We start from the raw sequence: 22,241 nt of genomic DNA on the forward strand, positions 1-22,241 counted from the left end.
GGCAGAATAATAAGAAAATCAGGTGAGTGAAAGTTTGAGCAAATTCTGAATGAAAATAAGAAAGTTATGAATTATTGAAGTTGTGATCAATCAAATACAAATTGGCAACTCTGTGACTTATCATACGAGCTCTCCTTCATTTGCTTTGTGCATAATATCCCATAAAATCATGTTTTCTTCGTTATTGATGACGGAATATATATTTGTTCCTTGCAGGGGGAGTATAGAAACATATTTGCAATTATTATATTTAGGGTGCATGTATGGTTGAAATTTTTCTTGAGGGAAAATGAAAATTTTAGATTTTTTAGTACTGAGCAAATGGAAGTTGAGCTCGCATGATACGTCATAGAGTTGCCAATTTGTGTTTGATTGATCACAACTTCAAAAATCCTAACTTCCTTATTTTTAATCGGAATTTGCTCAAACTTTCACTGACTTGTTTCTCTCATTTTTCTACTTCTATTAAAACTAACTTAATTTCAGGGTGGACTTCCCCTTTTTAATGATCGTGACATACTGTATACGTGTAGGCTATACAGTTATACATACATACAAAAAAAAAACTCATTTCTCATGCATTATGCTGAAATTGAAACATTCACATTTTTTTTCTTCTTCTTCTTCCTTTTTTTCTCTCTTTTTTTTTTGTAATCTCAGGGTGGGGGGATGCATCCCCCCATCCCCCGGGAATTACGCCCCTGATAGTTGTCATTATTATCATCATCATCGTCACTGGCCTTATATGTTGGAGATTTGTGAACTATGGCCATCATCACCCGTTAAAAACATATTTTTCCCCCTCAATTTTTTTTCTCATGTTAATATTTCGTCATTAATTAGTAAGATGGATCTGGCGTGCCCCCCCCCCCCCTCCACCTATTTTCATTTCCATCTTACTTGCTCAATAGACCAGTTTCCTAACGACTAGAAAAGAAAAATCCATAAATGTAATATGTTACGTATTACATTTTATGGATGTTTCTTTTCTAGTGACGAGTTATTCCATAAGCCTGTATTATTGAATGAACGACAATGCTTGGAATCCATTCTGCATACTTAACTTTTTGTAATTTCGGGCAATAGCCTCGGGTAAACTATTAAAAAACCTTCGTTTAAAAAGTATGCAGACAATTTGAATAAACCGGTTCCATGTTTAGCCTCGGTCACAAATGCCATTACGAACTGCTACGAACGCCGTACGAACGTTTTCAGACAATGGAAATTCGGGAAGACAATGGAAAAACAGTACGAAATTATCGTTCATACGAACCTTTGTGACCGTAGTATAAGGTATAATTATTGCACGAGTTACTTGTCTCTTCAAAGCTAGCATACCATAAAAAACTGACAACACAATCGTTCAAAAGACAGGTAATAATTTCACGATGCAAGAGTGTTTGACATATGTATGATTTCAATATTGGGCCCAATATTGTTTTATTATTTACAGGATGTGTAAAATGCATTTCGTTTGAGAAAACATTATTTGCTTAGATACTTTTTGGGGGTTAACGTCGTTTGTCAAACCTTAATTAGTAGTCCCACCTACTGTAGGCCATGTTGGCTTAAATTATACACATCGCGTAGATCATAGATGTTCAATTCGAAAAAGAAGCTCATGCTCTTCATATAGATTTAGTCAATGCAAAGCCGGCGAGTTATGTTGGCTTGAAATTCCTTGAAATATTCAAAATTCACGTTTTTTCTTACTCCTATCTTGTCAATGAGATAGTAGACCTAGGCTAGACAGCAATAACCATCTGATTTGGGTCATTTCTTTAATAAAACTGACATTTGTTGTCATTCCCCAATACAGATGGCAACCCAGAGATCTCGTACCGTGGGGATGGCTATGTTACTATATGTACATATTTTCGTCCACGACATTTTCTCCCCGATTTTCTTTATTAAGATCTAATTTCCTGATTTCTAAATCAGATGTAAATTAGGTCGGTATGTCATTTGTCCTAGACCTAATTACAGTTATCAAAATTTGATAACTCAATATTAAATGGATAATTTACGGACTTACTTATATGAATTATCCAATTTGTATCTCCGAACGTTCATGCACTCGGAACATAGGGCTACATGACCCGGCGGCCAAAATATTTCCGGGTCAACCTACCAAAACATAGCCAAATGGCCAATCAGAGCACTCGTTTCGTGGGAGTCCGTTGGTCAAGCTGGGCTTACTCGTACGTAGCTACGGTAGCTATTGGACGTTCGAAAAGAAAAAATGAATATTCATCAACTAACACCAAGACGGATAATGTTGACGACGAGACTTTCTCGGATTAATCATTAATTTAGGATCTAAATGAGCAAGCTATCGTAAGTCAAATAAGCTATATATAGATCTATGTTATTTTTAATTTGTGTTATAATTGCAGCAGTTATGAGGATGTAAAGAGTGAAAATCTCGTTGCATATCTCATTCATCGCGGTCCGGTCGAACCGAACCATTTGTGCCGTACAGTGCCTCACAGAAAGAGGTCCCCAGACTTCAGTCTCTGTAATCGGAGGTCTAGTGGAGCCAGACGTAGTCTCAGTGGAACAACCGACGATTAGAGAGACTGAAGCTTTCGGTCTAACCTAGGCCAGCATTAAAATATAGTACTAATTAATATTATGCAAAATGCCTAGATCTAGTGTAGATCTAGATCTAGACCTCTAGACTAGATTAGATTTAGAGTTGGACTCTAGATTCTAGAGTCTAACTTCTAAGTTAGGATAAAAACATGAAAGAACATGCTTTTATTCTGCAAAATGTGACCTATTGACTAAAATCTATTTAGTATTTTGTGTGCACAACTGCACATGTGTGACAAAACAATTTTGTTGTTTTGGCTATGTTTTGATGTGAGAGATGAGTAGATGATGATTGAGTTCAGTTCCCATAATCAGCAATGAGTATTTGGGTCCATAAAATAACCCAATTTGAGCTTTGTCCATTATTACTTTTTTTTCTGTTACTGTTTTTTCTCAGTTTATAGGAGGATATGAAGTCGACTCATCTTTTAAGAAGCAGACCCCAACTTGATCATTTATCATAATGGATTTCTTGATACTTATGATAGCATACGGAGTGACGTTTGGTTCATTTTCCTACATTCTCTTGCTTGGCGACAGCAACTTTCATCGTAACGGTGTAATCGGCAAAATAAGACAAGGCCTTCTGCAGGTACCAATGCCTCTTCAACTTCTTTTTTAAGAATAAAAACTAAAAGAGTATCTTCATGATTTCTTGGATTTTGAAATAGGAAAATCTGAAAGAAATCTTTACTTGAGGTCCCCTGTCATCCCACAAGATGAGGGTACCCCCAAAACAAGCGATGGAAATAATGCATTTTAGATGGTGATCTATTGATCTAAATTATATTTAATATCTTTCAATACTTAATTTATTTTTTCATTCTTGGAGTAATTCATAAGTTCATAATTAGTTTTCTTTTATTCAGCTTAAAAGCCAATACAAATTAAATGAATCTGAAAAATATTTCTGTATGTAATATGTGTGAAGATGTAGAAAAGAGATTATATATAACTGATCATGGATTCTAGATTTCATCTTGTATTCATTTGATATAGCATATTAATTTATTGCCAATCTAAACTGGGTGATCCTGTATTATCAAGAGAGAAAAAAAGTAAAGTCAACCGGATAGGACTTTGCAATTGATTTTTCTCCGCAGACGGTGAAATGGGTGCACAGAAATCTCCTCCCTAGAGCTGTCCAAAGATTGGTTAACAGGTTCATCAACTACCTTATTCATGAGAGGTCAGTTTGAGTTTTGATTTCAGTCATATAAAAATGAAAAAGAAAACTAGAGGTACATCAATGAATTCAGATTATCCATGTAAAGAACTAGTAGGGACTTCTTATGTAAAAGAAACGTCATGGATATCAACATGTCCAGGAAGAAACTGAAAGATGTATGTCTATTTCCTTTAAAGGGGCCTACATTTGACGGGGCAGACTACCAGTGATGTAGTTTGCTGTTGGCTTTTGGGTGAATGATGCTACATAACATCAAATATAGTGTTACATATTTTCCAAAAGAAACCACATTTTCAGCTCAATTTTATTCAAGAAGACAGGAGTGGTATAATTGTCTATCAAAGTTCATATAACATGTACTATAGATGGGGGGGGGGGGACAAATAAGGCTCATTTGGGGAATAAGGAAATCTGGCATCTGTACAGAACGTACGGAAATCTTGAAAAGAGAAGCAGAGTTCCTTACTAAATTTCTATTGATGGTTTGCCAGCCATTTGGCATGTGCCTACTTGATGTGGCAAGAAATGGGTATTGCACTGTAGACAGCCTAATTTTATGAACACAATTCAAGTAATGCTAACTTGAAGCATGAACAAAAATTCACATTAGAATATATCCTTTGGCAAGACATTGATCTACATTTGCCATACTCAACCCAGGTGATGTAAATGGGTACCTGGTAGGAATTAATTCTTTGAAATGCTAGAGCGCCGCAATGGCAGCACAGCTAAAGCCGGGGTAATAATCTCCAAGTTTGGAAGCGCTTAGTGATTCTAATAAGCGCTATATAAAAACTGAGTATTATTATTATTATTATTAATAGCAAACTTTGACTCCATGAATTCTCATTTCATCTATACCTTTTCAGAAACCCTTTTTTCCAATACTTCTACGTGATCGTCCTCCTCCTTGCGCTGTACTACTACACGGTTGACGTGCTTCCGCTTGCTCTGGCAGTGGGTAATCCTGCCTGGATCATCTTCGTCTCCTACTTCTGGTTTACATCATGCTTAGTCCTTTTTATCATCTGCTGCAAGAGTGACCCAGGGGTCATCACCATAGAGACGCTGCATCGATTCAGAGATGTGTATGACATGGACTGTGTGTTGTATCACAGGGGTGCAGAGTGCCGGACTTGTAAATTTGAAAAGCCAGCCAGATCAAAGCACTGTGGTAAGATTAAAACTGGGGTGTGGAAAAGGTATCTTGTTCTAAGGACAGTTTAAAGAAATCTTTAAAACAATGTAAATTTAAAGATTAGATGATTGTAACCAGTTTTAAGAGAAATTTGCACGCAAATGATCATTTCAAATTTAATTCATAATTCTTTTAATATCCCCTGGAAATTGGCAAAGTGCAGTTATATTATAATTGAACAATATAACTTGTTTAGAAATATTCATGACGTTTACCAGTAAGTTTAAATTCCATCAAAAGAAAACGCCCCATCAGAGTTCTAAATCCTTGATAGAAATGTTTTTGTTTTGGTTAGTTTATGTTCTAAATCCTTGACAGAAATGTCTTTTTTTTGGTTAGTTTATGTCCAATAAAAACAAATCAATCACATTGATATTGAAGAAGTACCAACACACATTGACAAATGAATATTTACATAGACACAATTCCTATACTTAAAGGTACAGTGTAGTTATTAAGGGCAAGTCCAGCCAACTTCCAAGTTGATTTGAATATAAAGAGTAAAGGCTGGTTGCATATACATGTAGGCCTCTACATGAAAAGTGTTTGCTGAAAAAGAGTTGTTCTTTCAAAAGAAAGTATTGTCACTACATATGTATGTGGTTTTGAAAGAATCAATACAAATGATGTGCCGCCTCACAATCCTACTTCAGTTGAATGGTTTCCATTGGAAAATCTTATTTAGATTCTGCCATTAAACACATTGTATTTTGATAAAATACTTTATGTATTTCCACAGTGATGTGGTAGAAATTGAGTAGTCTTGTTAAACAAATCATTTCAGCCTCAGGGCTGCACATTGTTTTCAACTAAACACTTCCAATTTGTTTCATAAAGTCATAAAGTCAGAATTTTTCTTTAAATTCCTGCCCTACTCCTACAATTTCTTGTTGAACGTTTTATATGTCAGAAATAAGTAAAGAACTTTGAATGATTTGGAATTGTGAGCATAGAAGAATAATAAATAAAAACTTCCTCCCTACAAGTGGAGGACCAGGTATGTGCATGCATTAATGTGTTCTTTTAAAAATATAGATATATATATATATGTAGCGCCCACACCCCGAGGGAGGGGGCATACCTATGAAAGGAAGACAAAATAAGAAAGGTGTTGACTAGGATGCATGGCAAAACAAAGTCTTTATTACTTAATCTTCTACAATAACAGTCTTTTCTTACAATAACATATATACGATCAAATGGCATAACAATACTCTTCAAGTATTAAACACAAATAAATCTACCTGTTCGCATTCATTGAATTAATTAGCTCTCAGTGTTCTCTTACTATCTCACTAGGAACATCAACCGGGAAAGATTCATTACATTTCTATCTCTAAACGAAACTATCCTTACTTCCATGCTTTATTCATATCACTCTTCATCGTTCTCATAATCATAACTTCGCTACTAATAAATAACTTAACCCTTATCAAATGTCTATAACATTGCGGTATCAGTCAATCTACTTTAGCTTCTAATCATATAACTCTTCACTTAGCGTCTCTTTCAAGAAATCACATATATAGACCTAATACAAGAATGTTGGCATAATCATCCCTATACTATTGCCTAATAAGCTTTCTACTCTTTACGCTCCAAGACTGAGGATCCCTTGTGCACATAGACCCTTAGAATGTAATTCTACTCTCAGTCTCCACTAATCCCTAAATTCACAAGTTACTTTCTTGTCTCAGGCATTTACATTAATACTGAATAAACTCATAACTCTTTCTTAACTAGCTCATGTATTTTCCAATAGGCATCTGCATCACTTTGATCTAATACTGCCTTTTCAGCGAGACTACTGAGCTTGAAAAGATACATTCAACAACTTATAACTCCTTTCAATATTCACAGCACTGGCAAATAGTCTTAGTCTGCAGTCTGTACTAATAGCTCTAACAAACTTACAACCAATATTACGAATTCCTCGTATTGTATAATCTCATCTTCACATACAGTTCATATTCTAATTCTAAACAACAACCAATAGTTTTACTAAATACATGTATATTCATTTCATGGTTATATACAAAGCAAAGTGAGAGTGAAAGAGAAAGGGTGAACCATACCGAGAGAGAGAGAGAGAGAAAGAGAGGGAGAGAGGGAGAGAATATAAAGAGAGAGGGGGAGAGAGAGAGAGAGGGAGAGATAGAGAGTAATTCCCAATAACATTTAACCTGAATTATCATTCCTAACAATATAATACAATGAATTCCAGACAGTGATTATGCAAGTCTTCATACTACAATATTTCATCAACCCATCCATCACTAGCTAACTATTAGACAATTTGACCATGTGTTTCTCAACAAGTGTATTCCCCAACTCAAATCCTTTGTCTTCTCATTTTGCTGACTCTACCAAACTTTCATTCCCGCTTAAGATACCATTTTCCAGCATGGGTCAAAAACAAACACATTCTATCTCTAACACTTCTCAACATAGCATTTGGGTATAGCATATACTCTATCTACACTGTGTGCGTGTAATGCATTGCAGTGGATGGTCAAGCTTGGGGGGAGAGGGGATTAAGAACTCTGATAAGAAGTTGTGTTCACATTGAACGCACTGCCATATCCTAATAACACACTAGTATTGTACACATGGTGCGTACACACTCACTCATACCATAATACTGTAAGTTAAAGATAATCTGGACTTGAACCACTCATTTCGCTATCAAAACTGTATCTAACCAAACTATAATATATAACAATGTGCTTTGGCATAATGCATAGTAAATGGCACATGTCCTTGGCTAAGAATATATATATACATACACATGAATATCGAGCAAAAGACAAATATACTGACAGTAATAAAGTATATTCTCTTCTCAAAACTTACTTAAAATGTTGTCTAAGTCAAACAACATAATCATCAATCTCACATACACACAGTAATAGTTTCCTATCATTTCTACAAGTGATTACTATGTTCATCAATGACATTATCTCTCCCCACATGGCATCTCTTCCCACATGGCATTTCTTATATTTCCACCCATAGTCCACATGTCATATAATCCAACATCTCATAGCCAAAGACCATTAATATCTCTTTTTATACAGTAATACAAGATATATGAATAGTGAAGTTATAATAGTTTAGAAATACACATATTATGAAGAACAAGAATATAACACAATTGAATAATAAGAGATTCTTTCTTACCTATGAAAGGAAGACAAAATAAGAAAGGTGTTGACTAGGATGCATGGCAAAACAAAGTGAGAAGCCACTCCTGGTATCCCAGCTGGTGTGTTTAGGTTAGTTGTGGGTGAGGCCACTCTCGCAGGAGGGGGTACCTAATTAACTAAGAGGAGGGACTAAATGGGGGCTAGAAATATACTTGTGTCATACATACATAGTCAAAGATATACAAAAAATAGGGGGGGGGGTATTCTGTGGGGCTCCACATATATATATACACATATATTTATGTACTCATATATGGTCATATTTGCATATCTTTCAGGAACATGCAACCACTGTGTGTACCGCTTTGATCACCACTGCACGTGGCTAAACAACTGCATTGGGGGATTCAACCACCGCTACTTTCTTGCTCTCGTCACGTCTCTGTGTTTGGGGACGGGTTTCGTTTCTTACAGCATCCTATCTACCCTGAGCCTGTTTGCCCAGGTGTCTGGTTTGCTGGAGGCCAGCTATGTCGGACCTGATGGGAAGCTCTGGCCAGTCACCTTGAGAGTTGCAGCACAGGTGAGTTCCCTGCTCTGTAGCTCAGTAGACACAAGAATGCAACTACAGTGGGTATGTCTTCAATCAGCTTTGAGATAATAACCAAATAACCCGCTATTTTAACTATCCCGATCACAAATTAACCAGCCCGCAGTTGCAATGAGGGGGATATTTGGTCGAGATAATCATCCCAAGATATCTTGGGCTAGTTTGCAAAATATCCTGCTATTTGTCCGATGCGTCTTCACCAGCCCGAAAACTCGCACTAGTGCGAATATCTCAAGCTAATTTTCTGAGCTTGAGTTTCAAGTTTCAAGGTCGAGTCCCGAGCTGATGAGGACGTGATTTTTAACTTCCGGATTATTTCCAAATCAGAAATAGCAGGCTATTTGGCAATCTCGAGCTAATGAAGACATACCTAGTGGGCACAAGAGGGCAGCTACAGTGACATCTTTATAGCTATTACTGCATAACTGTATGCCCTAATTAATGACTATGATCTAAACTTTTCAGTGCTACAGGCAGTTTTAACCACTCAAATTTAACCATGACATTTTTACATGTGATACCTTAGATCTAAGAAAAGCTTGTCTTTCCAGGGGTGGATCTACGGTGGGGGGGGGGGGGGGGGGGGGGGGGGGGGAGGGGTTTAAATCCCCCCCCCCCCAAAAAAAAAAAAAAAAAATTAATGTCGGGGGCAAAATGATTTAGTAGATTTTTTGATAGTGCTTTCTACCCCCCCCCCCCCCCTCCCCTCAAAAAACAAAATATTTGTTGGCGCTTGTTTGAAATGTCAGGGGGCAAAATGAAAAGAAAAAAAAATTAGTGCCCCCCCCCCCTAATTTTGCACATTAGCCATATGACAATCCTTTTAAAACCTGTATAGATTAGTTTTGCCCTGGAAACATGCACTTAATAATTGGTATATCTATCCCTTTATGCAATGTGGCGCAAGGATATTATTTGTGTGGCATATTAAAGCAGGACTGCACTACTTGTAGCTACTTGCGCCCTCTATATAGCCTAAAATGCCTAAGCAGTACCGTTGATCCCCCATGATCCTCTTTTTCTTATGTTAATTGAGAGCTGATTTGATGCGATAACCACCTGTCAGTGACCATGCAGGAAGGGCTAATCCCTCCTGGCCAAACTAGAAAAGATAGGCTTTAAAAACAATCCTTCTCCAAGTAAAAGGGATAGACTTGGGATATGCCTGTTTGTAAGCTTTTCAGCTTCTTTATATTTTATTTATGTGTGGATATTTCAACAGCATCTCTTTATGGAAAGACCCATGCCTGTGTTCATCATGATGTCACTGGCACTTCTCAGCCTCCTGGTGGCAGCATTCATGTTCTACCACGTCTACCTAGCTTTGACGAACCAAACCACCAACGAGCGATACAAGCGATCTCAGGCAGTACAGGAAATTCGCCAACACTGCAATTGCTCATCAAGCAGAAATGCCAAGACGGTGAGCCAGCACAAAAACTCACACTCCAAGCGAAATCATAGCAGGCAGGCAGATGTTATTCCTCTGTGCAAAAATATATACAATAAAGGTTTTGTTTGGAATTTATACGAAATTCTTTTTCCAGTTAGCAACAGATGACAATTTAGGGGGATGTTTAATAGATTTTTAACAAATAAATATTATTTACATCCCTGCCTAACTTTTAACGACAGTTGTACTAGCTTTATTTAAACATGATGTCTTTGAACTACAGGTTATGATATTTACATGTACATTCCATTACTTTAAATTAAACATAACAAAAATGATAAACCTACTGACTCGGCTTTGACTGTGTGATATTTCCAATGATAAAATAGGCTGCATGGCATTTTGCAGTGGTGACCAAACCACTGCTGGCAGTGCCCTTCTAAACATCACCAAACTTATAGGCTATTTCCCTGTGTCCTTTTGCTCATTACTGATCCTACCCTCTACGAGACCAAAGTGGCCGACCTCTATAACTGATAATATTTGATACCGGATTTGACACATTTTTGTTTTTCTAAATATTATCTTTACAATGATGATGACCCACCCATAAAACTGATAGTGGAGCCTTGTCTAGTATAGCCATAACTCATGAAAAGCTATTTCGATTCAATTCCAGATATTTTATTCACTCAATGTTGCCAAAGGCTAAATTACAAATCAAATGAATTTACAGAATTTAAAACATTACAAACATCATACAATACAAAATAAACACAATATTCTAGAAATATATATAAATACAAATAAAAGGAACTATACACGTATAATGATAACATCTAAATATTGCTTGCAAACAAAAACAAGTTGAAAGAAATGTGACTATTAGGCCTACATTTCAACCATCAAAATTCATTTAGAATTTTTGGACTATTGCCAAAAGGTACTATGTCCCTTTTGCAACCAACCTCAAATTCTGTAGAACTTTGCAGGAATTATGAATATGTCATGTATGTCCTATCTGTGAAATTTAAACGATAGCAGTGTCCTTATATTCAAATTATGCAAGGAAACCCGTTTACTTGCTAGACTTCACTGTCAGACACTATTGAGTGACTGACTGGCTTTTTTTCTTCTTTGGTAATAACATACATGAAAAGAGTTGTAAAGGGTACATGAGCATTTGTCTACATCAATAACCCACTTCTTGTGATGGCCAAGATTAAACTGATTGAATCTTTGCGCAGCATAAAACGTATGACCATTCGGTACAATTGTCTGAAAATCAAGCCTATTACTTTACAACTAATAGTCATTATTTTCCCACTTGAAGACATTTTCAAGCCCCACCTTTTTTAGGGAAGTTCTAAATAAGTATTATCTTTCAAATGCAGTTGGAATTTAACTTTTTCATTTTTTTGACCTGCAAATGGGACATAGTACCTTTAAAGTAGAACAACAATCCAAAAAGAAATAATGAATTTGAGTCTCATCTCACACTTCAGAGCAGCCAAAGGCCTATTGAATATACAGTGCAATATGCCATGGTCTTTGTACATTTAGTGGCTGAATATTAGACAGTGTTAATTGATAATCTTAACTTGTTCACAAATTAACAATTTTTAATTTAATGTTCATAATTAGTACATGTATTATTTTTGTAAATATATTCTTCTTTTGACTTTGTTATTAAATTATACAAATGTGAAAGCCTCATCTTTGCATGCATGTGTTATGATTCTCTAGGTTTTTATCACTGAATAGTATACAAATAATGAATGTTTATGAGTTTAATAGAACGTTAATCTCTCAAAGAATGAACATTTTCGCACTATTGAACGAATGAAAATATTCACACTTTTGATCAAATAAAAAACATTCATTATTTGTTTTATATAACATCTGAATCAAGCAATTCCGAAAGTTAGTCGTCGTGATGGCCCAGGTCGTCTGCTTGTGAATGTATGTGTCAAAGGTTGTGCTGCAGTGCAGCGTTACAACTACGGCAAATGATATGGGTCGCATATAACCAGAAATGCACAGTGAATAATATGAGTTATTTAGCTGATGAAAGTTTAGTGTAGAATCAAAGGTGGAAAGTTTCCACTTTCATCCTGAGCGGCGGAGATGCCGGCGGGGTGATCAGGTCCGATATCAGAGGCGGTAATGTTGTTGTAAAAGTAATAGATGTTCTGATCACCAAACTGGAGTGCCACGAAGAGACTTATGAGGGTGAAGAGCATGGTGACACGCATGGAGCTTTTGACGGGGTCATGCTCCTTGAGGAACTGCAGCAGGCGGTACCAGAAACGCTCGTGACGGGCGCGCCGAAGCTCCAGCAGGCGGTAATGGAAGTGGATCCAGACGATGTTGATGTTGAAGCCACCGATGGCAAAGCACGGGAAGAAGAAAAACATGGCATTCTCCATCGCCATGAGGCCGTTGATGTACATCTGGATGGTCCAAGAATGCGTGGAGAAAGAGCCGCCGTGACCCAAGTAGAGGCCACTGAACAACATGTAGTTCCATGTTATCTGTTTTGAAAGGGAATGGACGTAACAGTAACAGTATTGGCTGAAAAGGAATTGAAAATAATGACTTTTAAGATTAATGTTAAGTGAGGGTATTTGACCCACATCAATTGACCTGGAATACAAACATTTAGCCGTTTTCTTCACAGGAATACTTACTAAAATGGAACAGGGTCCCGTTTCTCAAAACCAGCGACAAGACCGGCATATTTTTATGTACCAGCTACAGAGATGTCTCTTATCTTCCTAAACCATTTCATTAAGAGCTTACTAACTAGACATCTCATGATAACGATACTATCAGGAAGAAGGGGAGCCGAGACAAAGTCTCAGTGTGCAGTATCAAACCTTTAGAGGTGCATTCACCTAAACCAATGGTAGCAGCTTTACCACAAGGATGCAGTTTTTGCATCAAGCATATGCAACTTGGCACTCCTTTATGCTGCTGTAAGGTCCCTTTGTTATTTTAAAAAGCTTGTTTTATCACTGGTGGCTCATAAGATCAATGACTTGGAAGAACAAGTTGCAGAATAGACATAAAAATATATATTATTGAATATAAATAGTATATTACAAAGTTTGCTTGAATGTCGTGCATTTCTTACCTGTGTTGCAAGTGCCCATGTAATGACCCCAAACACCATAACCATCCATCCGTTGGCCAGCTGTCGCAGATTGAGGAAGTCCTGCACGGTCGATGACATCTTTGACCGGCAAACATCCAGCTGACCAACGTGGTTCCGTATGAATTCAATGTCAAGTTTAAGATGAGAGTCAAACGAGATCCTCATGAGGTATATGAAATAGGAGAAGACACCATAGAATGTGAGACCAATGGCAGCTATTATGCATGCCAAATAGCTGTGTAAATGAACATATATGCTGTCTTTCAGAAGGACAGTGTAGAACATGAATTTGTAGAAGGCGATGAAGAGCGGGAACACCGTGCAGGCCACCAGGAAAGGCTTGCAAGGAAGCCCGTGGTCAGCAAGGTCCAGATACTGCAGTCTACGCACCACGTATCTGATGTCCAGGACGCGCGGCCACTGGGTGAAACGTGGAGCAGGGTTTGTCACAGCATTTCGAAGGAGGCCGAAGAGACAGATTGCTGGGACGCTTGCCGCAAAGACGAGGTATGCCATGTAGCTGATGTATCGGATGAGGTCTTCCTTCTTGCCCCAATAGATGCTTGCATAATAGCCAGCGTCATAGAGAATGAGAGAGAGGTAAGTTATGAGGAGGACAAGTGAAAGAATCCCGCTGCCACGGTGATTCCAGGAGTTCAGACCTGCATTAAGATAACAAACAAAAACTTCTGGATTGTACATCTGGGCCCCGCTGCATAGAACTTACCATTGATGGTAACTTTGCCATCAATGGCAACTACCATGGTAACAGGGCTCAACAGCCAACGGGACCTAGAACTAGGTGACCAAAGTTAATAAAGATATTGAAAGTGGTCCCAGTCTGTGTGGGGCACCCAGCTTGTTGGACCATATAAGCAGGGGCGTCGCCAAAGGGGGGGTGTGGGGGGGGGTGCGACACCCCCCCACCTGTCAGGATATTGTCGGTAAAATTGCGCTGCCGTCGGGAAAAAAGAGAAAAGGGGGAGGGGAAAAAAGAGAGGAAAAAAAAGAGAGGGAAAAAAAGAGAGGGGAAAAAAAGAGAGGGAAAAAAAGAGAGGGGAAAAAGAGAGGGAAAGGGAAAGAAAAGAAAAAAAAAAAGGAAAAGAAAAGAAAGAGAGGAAAAGAAAGGAAAGAAAGGAAAAAAAGGAAAGAAAAGAGAAGAAAGAAAGAGAAAAAAAGAAAAGAGGGAGGAGAGGAAAGAAAGGAAAAGAAAGAAAAGAAAGAAAAGGAAAAAAAGAAGAAAAAAGAGTGAAAGGGAAACAAAAGAAATGGGGAATGAAAAAGAGGAGAGAGAGGGGAGGTAAGAGTCTGAGAGTGGAGGAGTGGGAGTAAAAGAGAGAAGGTGGATGTTAGGTGGAGTCGTCTCGTCGAAGGAGCAAGAAAGACACGGGTAAATATGTTGCTGTGTCGGGTCAGCTGTGTCGGTATTCTTGCTCGATCCTCGTGTACTATAATTTATCAATGCAGAAGTTTGAAGTCGGTGAGATGTATATTGTCGGTCGGCCGACAAGTTTTTTTCCCTACGAACTGTGACTTCTTATCCGCTGTGACGACTTCGAGAGTGACTACAACTACAATACTTGTATTTTCTCAAAGTTTCACTTTCCTATAATATCAGCTAAAGAAATCAGAGGTTTAAAATTTTCGGGGAAACTAAATTTAAACAAGGTTTAAGAGTCAACAACGGTACGACAAATCGTCTTCCTTTCTTTATATTGTGATGAAACGCCAAAAATTCCGCGCTTCGCGCGGAAGGGGAAACTTCATTTAGACGAGTCGACAACGGTACAACGAATCGTCTTCTTTCTCTAATAATGTAAGGAAATGTCAAAGCTTTCGCGCTTCGCGCGAAAGTGGGAAACTGAATTCAGACAAATAGGGCTTACTAAAAGTCGAAAACGGTACAACGAATCGTGTTCTTTCTCTAATAATTTGAGGAAACGTCAAAGGGGGAAACTGAATTCAGATGAATAGGGCTTAATAAGATTCGAAGACGGTACGAGAAATCGTCTTCCTTTCTCTATATTGTGATGAAACGCCAAAAGAGAAAAACTTCATCTCGACGAGTCGAGAACGGTACGACGAATCGTCTTCTCTCTCTTATGATTTAAGGAAACGTCAAAGCTTCCGCGCTTCGTGCGAGAGGGGGAAACTGAATTCAGACAAAATTAATAGGGCTTATTTAGAGTCGAAAACGGTACAACGATTCGTGTTCTTTCTCTAATAATTTGAGGAAACGTCAAAGCTTTCGCGCTTCGCGCGAGAGGGGTTAACTGAATTCAGATGAAGAGGGCTTAATAAGATTCGAAAACGGTACGAGGAATCGTCTTCCTTTCTCTATATTGTGATGAAACGCCATAAATTCCGCGCTTCGCGCGGAAGGGGAAAACTTCATCTAGACGAGTCGAGAACGGTACGACGAATCGTCTTCTTTCTCTAAAGATTTAAGGAAACGTCAAAGCTTCCGCGCTTCGCGCGAGAGGGGGAAACTGGATTCAGACAAAATCAATAGGGCTTATTTAGAGTCAAAAGCAGTAGTACGAATCGTGTTCTTTCTCTAATAATTTAAGGAATCGTCAAAGCTTCCGCGCTTCGCGCGAGAGGGGGAAACTGAATTCAGACAAAATTAATAGGGCTTATTTAGAGTCGAAAACGGTACAACGAATCGTGTCCTTTCTCTAATGATATGAGGAAACGTCAAAGCTTTCGCGCTTCGCGCGAGAGGGGGAAACTGAATTCAGACAAAATTAATAGAGCTTATTTAGAGTCGAAAACGGTACAACGAATCGTGTCCTTTCTCTAATGATATAAGGACACGTCAAAGCTTTCGCGCTTCGCGCGAGTGGGGGAAATTGATTCAGATGAATAGGGCTTAATAAGAGTCGAGAACGGTACAATGAATCGTGTTCTTTCTCTAATAATTTAAGGAAACGTCAAGGCTTCCGCGCTTCGCGCGAGAGGGGGAAACTGGATTCAGACAAAAATTAATAGGGCTCATTTAGAGTCGAAAACGATACAACGAATCGTGTTCTTTCTCTAATAATTTAAGGAAACGTCAAAGCTTCCGCGCTTCGCGCGAGAGGGGGAAACTGAATTCAGACAAAATTAATAGGGCTTATATAGAGTCGAAAACGGTACAACGAATCGTGTCCTTTCTCTAATGATATGAGGAAACGTCAAAGCTTTCGCGCTTTGCACGACAGGGGGAAACTGAATTCAGATAAATAGGGCTTATTAAGAGTCAAAAACGGTACGACGAATCGTCTTCTTTCTCTAATAATTTAATGAAACGTCAAAACTTTCGCGCTTCGCGCGGGAGGGGGAAGCTTCATTCAGATAAGGATTAAGAGTCGAGAATAGTACACCGAATCGTCTGCTTTTTCTCATGATTTAATGAAATGTCAAAGCTTCCGCGCTTTGCTCGGGAGGGGGGGATACTGAATTCAGAAAAGGATAAACAGTCGAGAACGGTACAGCAAATCGTCTTCTTTTTTTATAATAATTTAATAAAACGTCAAAGCTTTCGCGCTTTGCGCGGGAGGGGGGGGGGGACTTCATTCAACCAAGGATTACCAGTCGAAAACGGTACAATTAATCGTCTTCTTTTCCTAATAATTTTAGGAAACGTCTAAGCTTCCGCGCTTCGCGCGGGAGGCCCATCACCCACACCCCCCTAATGAGCGCGCTTTTAAGTGATTCTCTTGATCACTACCGCCCCTCCCTCAAAATAAGATCCTAGCTCCGCGCCTGCATTAAAATGTATAGCTATGATGCTGACTAAATTGAAGAAATAATTCGTATATTTATGTCTTTGAGGAAAATGACCATTTTGCGCATATGCAAGTACTATAAATAGTCCATAGGAAAAACAATTTAGCCTTCGGCCCCAGGTTTGTAGGGTTGAATTTGTAGATATTGGAAATTTAATTTTGTCGGTAATTGGTGGCTAGTTTTGTCGGTAATCGTTGGCCTCTACACCCCCCCACTGAAAAAGGTCTAGCGACGCCCCTGCATATAAGATCTTCATTGCAATAACACATTATATCTGCAGGGCCTCCAGGAAGAGCAGTAGTAATGTTGATGTGGCTAAACTGGGTAAATGGATTCATTGTGTTATTGTAAGTTTTTATGCCTCCGTTACGAAGTAGCCGGAGGCATTATGTTTTCGGGTTGTCCGTCCGTCCGTCCGTATGTCCGTTCTCGTGATCGCGTTATCTGAAGAACTAATTGATGGATTCCTGCCAAACTTTGGTCATATATGTATCTTGCAGAGCCGATGAACTGATTAGATTTTGGGGTCACAAGGTCAAAGGTCACAGGGCTCATTATGTATGTAAAAACAGCTTGTGATCGCATTATCTGAAGAAGCAATTCATGGATTCCTGCCAAACTTTGGTCATGTATGTATCTTGCAGAGCCAATGAACTGATTAGATTTTGGGGTCACGAGGTCAAAGGTCTCAGGGCTCATTATGTATGCAAAAACAGCTCGTGATCGCGTTATCTGAAGAAGCGATTGATGGATTCCTGCCAAACTTAGGTCATGTATGTTACTTGCAGAGCCAATGAACTGATAAGATTTTGGGGTCAAGGTCAAAGGTCATGAGGCTCATTATGTATGCAAAATTAGCTTGTGATCGTATTATCATTAGAACAGATTGATGGATTCCTGCCAGACTTAGATTATTTATGTATCTTCCAGAGCCAATGAACTGAGTAAATTCTTGGTTCATAAGGTCAAAGGTCATGGGCTCATTATGTATCCAAAAATAGCTTTTTAACGCATTCTCATTAGAACTGACAGATGGATTACTATTTTACTCAGGACATCTTGCAGAGCCAATGAACTGAGTAGATTTTAGGGTCATGAGGTCAAAGATCAAAGGGTCATATTGTATAATATGAGTAATCACGATACTCTGAGAACCTGTTAATGGATTACAATTGAACTTGAATTTGAAAAATTTCTTCTGTTTTGGTTTGTTAAATTGCTCTATGACGGAGGCATCATTTTCGACTGTGCGCAGTCGAAGTTCATCTAGTTTATTATGTTGTTGCAAGATGGAAGAACTACACTGAACAGAAAGACATACAGCATAGAGGCTTGTCCCCAAGTGATCCTTTCTAGGCCAGTTCATGTGTTACAGATTTTGATGCATGTAGTTACTTGACACATACTTGATGCTTTTAGATTTCAATTTGCAACAAGGAAATGCAGCATGCATGAAAACATTTATACAAAATAATAATAATAGTAGTAGTAGTTGTGATGATGAATATGTTCCCTATCAATTAAATGTACAACCAATTCTTAGTTTTCTTTTTCTTATGCATTGCATACCAAACATGAAATACAAATAATATTAAGAGATTGCTTCGAGATGGAAGAATGGTTAATTTGGAGTTTGCTATAGATATTGTTTGGTGGAGAGTGGTATTGAGAAACCCGTTCCCTCGAGGGAACCCATAGGTAGATGATAAAGATAGAGACGCTGATCATGATAATTTGTATAATAACAATCTATGATAATGACCTATTTCCTCATTTATTCTGTTTCCTTCCTCATTGTTAGTTGCACACCTTTTTGTCTTGATAATTTCTTCCATTTACACTAATTATTCCGTATCTGAACATATAATCATATTACATTAAACAAATATCCGTGAGAGCAATTTTCAGTCCAAGCACTATATGCACTGTATACTATGTTTGCACATTTGCCGTGGTGCTGTGTTGATACTTTGCCAGCTCCTCTCGATACCATACCTTTCCTGATCCTGCTTGCATAATGCTTTCATATAAAGGTGTAGTTTAATAATAATCGAAACATTAAATGAAATAAACAACTATAAATAAGCCATTATGACAGTTTTCATCACCCATTGAAACAAAGTATCCGTATATAGTTTCTTGGGAATTTGAATGCCATTTCCTCCATAATTTAAAGGTAAAGGACCGTATTATTTTGGCTATGATAAAATGGAATCAATATATCAATCAAGTATGACCGATGTGTCTAGGGCAGCAAGCTTCAGAAATACATGTGAATATTGAAAAAAATGGGAGAATTAGGTAAAATCATTGTAAATATTCACTGTTAAATTAATGGACATGTGTTTTCTTTACATTGACTTCAAACAATGTTTCTTTTAAAAACAAAAAAATAACTAAACAATAACATAGCTCTGTGAATAATTTCAAGTACAACATTATATTGCAATATCAGTAGTTAAAAGGTGAGAAGGGGAAAAGGTGAGAAGGGGAAAAGGGGGAGGGGGAAGTCGGCAGACTAAGGAGGCAAGGAAAAGTTACAAGGGCAGGGCAATGAACACTACCGGTATATCAAGATTTTTCAATGAAATCAACTTCAATATCCATGTCCATCTTTGGTTGCTCACTTGATTTCTTGGAAAGGCTCTTGTGTTAACAATAGAACAAAAGTGATGATGCTTCATTTGTACATATGTTTGTAAAATGAGATGGTGTTCATAATTACTATGCACTCACCAATTGATGTGTCGGTGTACTTCAAGTATTGTCCCTTTCCAGTCCACCACAACGCATCACAAACCCTGCATCGCTCACTCTTTTCCTTCTCCACCTCCTCCTCGTTACCATGAGTGTGTTCATTGACGCAGTATCCTGAACCGTTAACGACTCGGTAGTCGACCTGGATGTTGCCAATGAGCAAAGGATTCGATTCGCCTGATCCCGAAGCGTTGTGCTCCTGGTACAAGTAAGATGGCCTAAGGTTGTCAACAATGTCCGAGTCATCGATGCCGATCTCTGGCGTATGGAGGTAGGAGAAGTGTCTCGAGGGAACGAGTTTCTAATGGTCCAGAAAGGGATAAGGTTTAAATCGACATTGAATTTCTACATAATGGATGCACAATGCTTGCATTTAGCACAGCAATTCTGTAACAATGATTTGAAAACGTAACCCAAGTTGCATTGCTAAGAGATATATGCCATTATGAAATGATTTGAACTAGTAATTTCAACACAATTGCAAAGACATTCAAAGTGTAAGGCCAGGGGAATTTCAATAGCCTTGGGCATCGATTTTTAAGATATATGAACGTGACATTGACAGAATATGTAATATTGCATTGCATAATCTGAACATGATTTCTGTAGGCAATGCGATTGAGTATGGGACCTGCCCTCAAGTTTATTTCTTGAAAGTCATTGCTATCGTGTTTTGTTGTACTTGTACTTGACATTTTGTACTTGTACTTTACATAATCACCACCCGGGATCACCACCTAACCAGATAGATCATAATTACCTGCTCTTCCTCCTGTTTTTTACGGTAGCACTGATGGCAATACCTCTCCTTGATCACAGGTCTGGCCCAAAACAATCCCAGGAACTTGAACATGATCCAGAGGAACGGGGGCCACTTTTTCATAATTCCGTTTGTCGTAGCTTGTGTCTCCACCCGACTCCGCTGTCTCTTTAATGACCCACTACTGTCACTCCTGGTCCTGCTACCATTGCCCATTCCGATTCTGCCACTTTGTGATCTTGGCTGTCCGCGAGGCTTTCCGTCGGCTTGCCCAGGCGTTTCCGGTCTGGTGGAACGTCGTACTCCATCCCCAATGCCTCCTTCCTCTTCTTCCTCCCTATGGCTATGACGTCGATCCACCTTTATTCTAGATTCCGTCTTGAAAATCTCACCACTATCCACGTCCTTAGATCTACCTCTGTCGGGGGACCCCCTCCGGACTTCCTCGCCAATACTCCCATACCCCACTTGAACTCCATGTCTTTGATTGGCACCCATTTTGTCTTCACTTCTCCTCGAACCTTTCCTGAAACCCATCAATTGTGTGTCCCTAGTCAAGTAGTCATAACGACAGAAGACAGCACTCGTCTCAATCTTGTCCTCTTTGTCACTTTCCCTACGACGGCGTTTAATGTATTCAGGATTGACAAAAGTCTCCTGGTTGTTAATCCAATCGTCGCTTCCAATTCTGTGAACATGTGGAGCAATCGGGCTCGGGAGGCTCTCCATTTCAAGTTTATTGCTTAATGCCACGTCGATGAATACGCCACTATCAGCAATGCTGCTAGAGGTAATAATCTCACCAGGTTTCGAACTTTCACCATATTTGTAAAGACCATTGATGCGGTCCAATCTTTGACTCGCATCGACGTCGTACCTTTGCACATCAATTTCTTTCCTTCCATCAAGGCTACTTTCTCTAGTGATGCATCCGTCCTCGAAGACATGTTTGGACGTGCTTTTGCGTTTAGGAATGGCTCCATTTCTAAGTTGTTTTTCTGTATCAGTGAGGGATTCTTGATCCATCCTAGATTTATTTGGTAACGAGGATTTTCGGTTATTCCTGTTTATAGAACAAAACAAAAACATTATTAGACGACAGATTGAGGTAGAGGCACTCTGATTCTGTAAATCTAATATAATTTTGTCGAAGCAATTAAGGAAAAGATGAAATCTGAGAAACGGGCATCCACAACAAAAATAATAAAGGTCGATCGTGTTGGATATGGAATGAATATGGAAACATTATACCTGCCAAGCATGTCTTTCACGGAAGATGTAAAACGGATGAATGTCATGTTTTTTGAAACTCTCCATAAATCTCAGAACATTGTACTTTGCGCAATCACTCGCGGGATCAATTTTTTTCGGAGGGGGGTGGGGGCTACATTAAAAATCATCAAATGATTATGTGATGATTGGGTGATTGGCTATAACTCAGAGAGAGAGAGAGAGAGAGAGGGGGGGAGAGAGAAAGAGAGAGAGAGAGAGAGAGAGAAAAGGTGTGGGTGAGGGATATTTCTGTTATATGGGTGGCATTCAATAATTTTATTTTACTTTTATTCAATAAGCCTTAGCATTATGAGACCATACAAATCAAAACGTTGGTGAAGTACAGTTAACCCTGAGTATACCGACGCAACCGAAACAGAAACAGAAACATAA

The 22,241-nt window shown here is 38.6% G+C and overlaps 2 protein-coding genes across 2 annotated transcripts; one reads left to right on the top strand and one right to left on the bottom strand.

The window, feature by feature from the left end:
• Window positions 1-1,297: 1,297 nt before the first annotated feature.
• LOC105441797 (probable palmitoyltransferase ZDHHC4) lies at window positions 1,298-10,474 on the top strand. The gene is made up of 6 exons (XM_030991359.1): window positions 1,298-1,374; window positions 2,993-3,187; window positions 3,699-3,784; window positions 4,654-4,958; window positions 8,467-8,711; window positions 9,961-10,474. The coding sequence occupies exons 2-6, from the start codon at window positions 3,059-3,061 to the stop codon at window positions 10,297-10,299; spliced, it is 1,104 nt and encodes a 367-aa protein (XP_030847219.1). The 5' UTR covers window positions 1,298-1,374; window positions 2,993-3,058; the 3' UTR covers window positions 10,300-10,474.
• Window positions 10,475-11,539: 1,065 nt separating this feature from the next.
• LOC105441317 lies at window positions 11,540-21,141 on the bottom strand. Its single transcript, XM_030991362.1, has 4 exons — window positions 20,577-21,141; window positions 19,796-20,117; window positions 13,268-13,950; window positions 11,540-12,665 (listed from the first exon to the last, which is right to left on the bottom strand). The coding sequence occupies exons 1-4, from the start codon at window positions 21,111-21,113 to the stop codon at window positions 12,207-12,209; spliced, it is 2,001 nt and encodes a 666-aa protein (XP_030847222.1). The 5' UTR covers window positions 21,114-21,141; the 3' UTR covers window positions 11,540-12,206.
• Between the last annotated feature and the right edge of the window lie 1,100 nt (window positions 21,142-22,241).

The sequence above is a fragment of the Strongylocentrotus purpuratus genome, unplaced genomic scaffold (assembly GCF_000002235.5).
Source record: "Strongylocentrotus purpuratus isolate Spur 01 unplaced genomic scaffold, Spur_5.0 spur5_contig_845, whole genome shotgun sequence".
Classification (NCBI taxonomy): domain Eukaryota; kingdom Metazoa; phylum Echinodermata; class Echinoidea; order Camarodonta; family Strongylocentrotidae; genus Strongylocentrotus; species Strongylocentrotus purpuratus.

Bases quoted from the DNA above. Each gene is read 5' to 3' on its own strand.
- LOC105441797 (XM_030991359.1), top strand. From the start codon at position 3,059: ATGGATTTCTTGATACTTATGATAGCATACGGAGTGACGTTTGGTTCA. The intron at 3,188-3,698 runs GTACCAATGCCT...TTTTCTCCGCAG, and splicing joins TAAGACAAGGCCTTCTGCAG to ACGGTGAAATGGGTGCACAG. The intron at 4,959-8,466 runs GTAAGATTAAAA...CATATCTTTCAG, and splicing joins AGCCAGATCAAAGCACTGTG to GAACATGCAACCACTGTGTG.
- LOC105441317 (XM_030991362.1), bottom strand. From the start codon at position 21,113: ATGGGTTTCAGGAAAGGTTCGAGGAGAAGTGAAGACAAAATGGGTGCC. The intron at 20,118-20,576 runs GTAATTATGATC...CTGGACCATTAG, and splicing joins AAAAACAGGAGGAAGAGCAG to AAACTCGTTCCCTCGAGACA. The intron at 12,666-13,267 runs GTAAGAAATGCA...CTTTCAAAACAG, and splicing joins CATGGGCACTTGCAACACAG to ATAACATGGAACTACATGTT.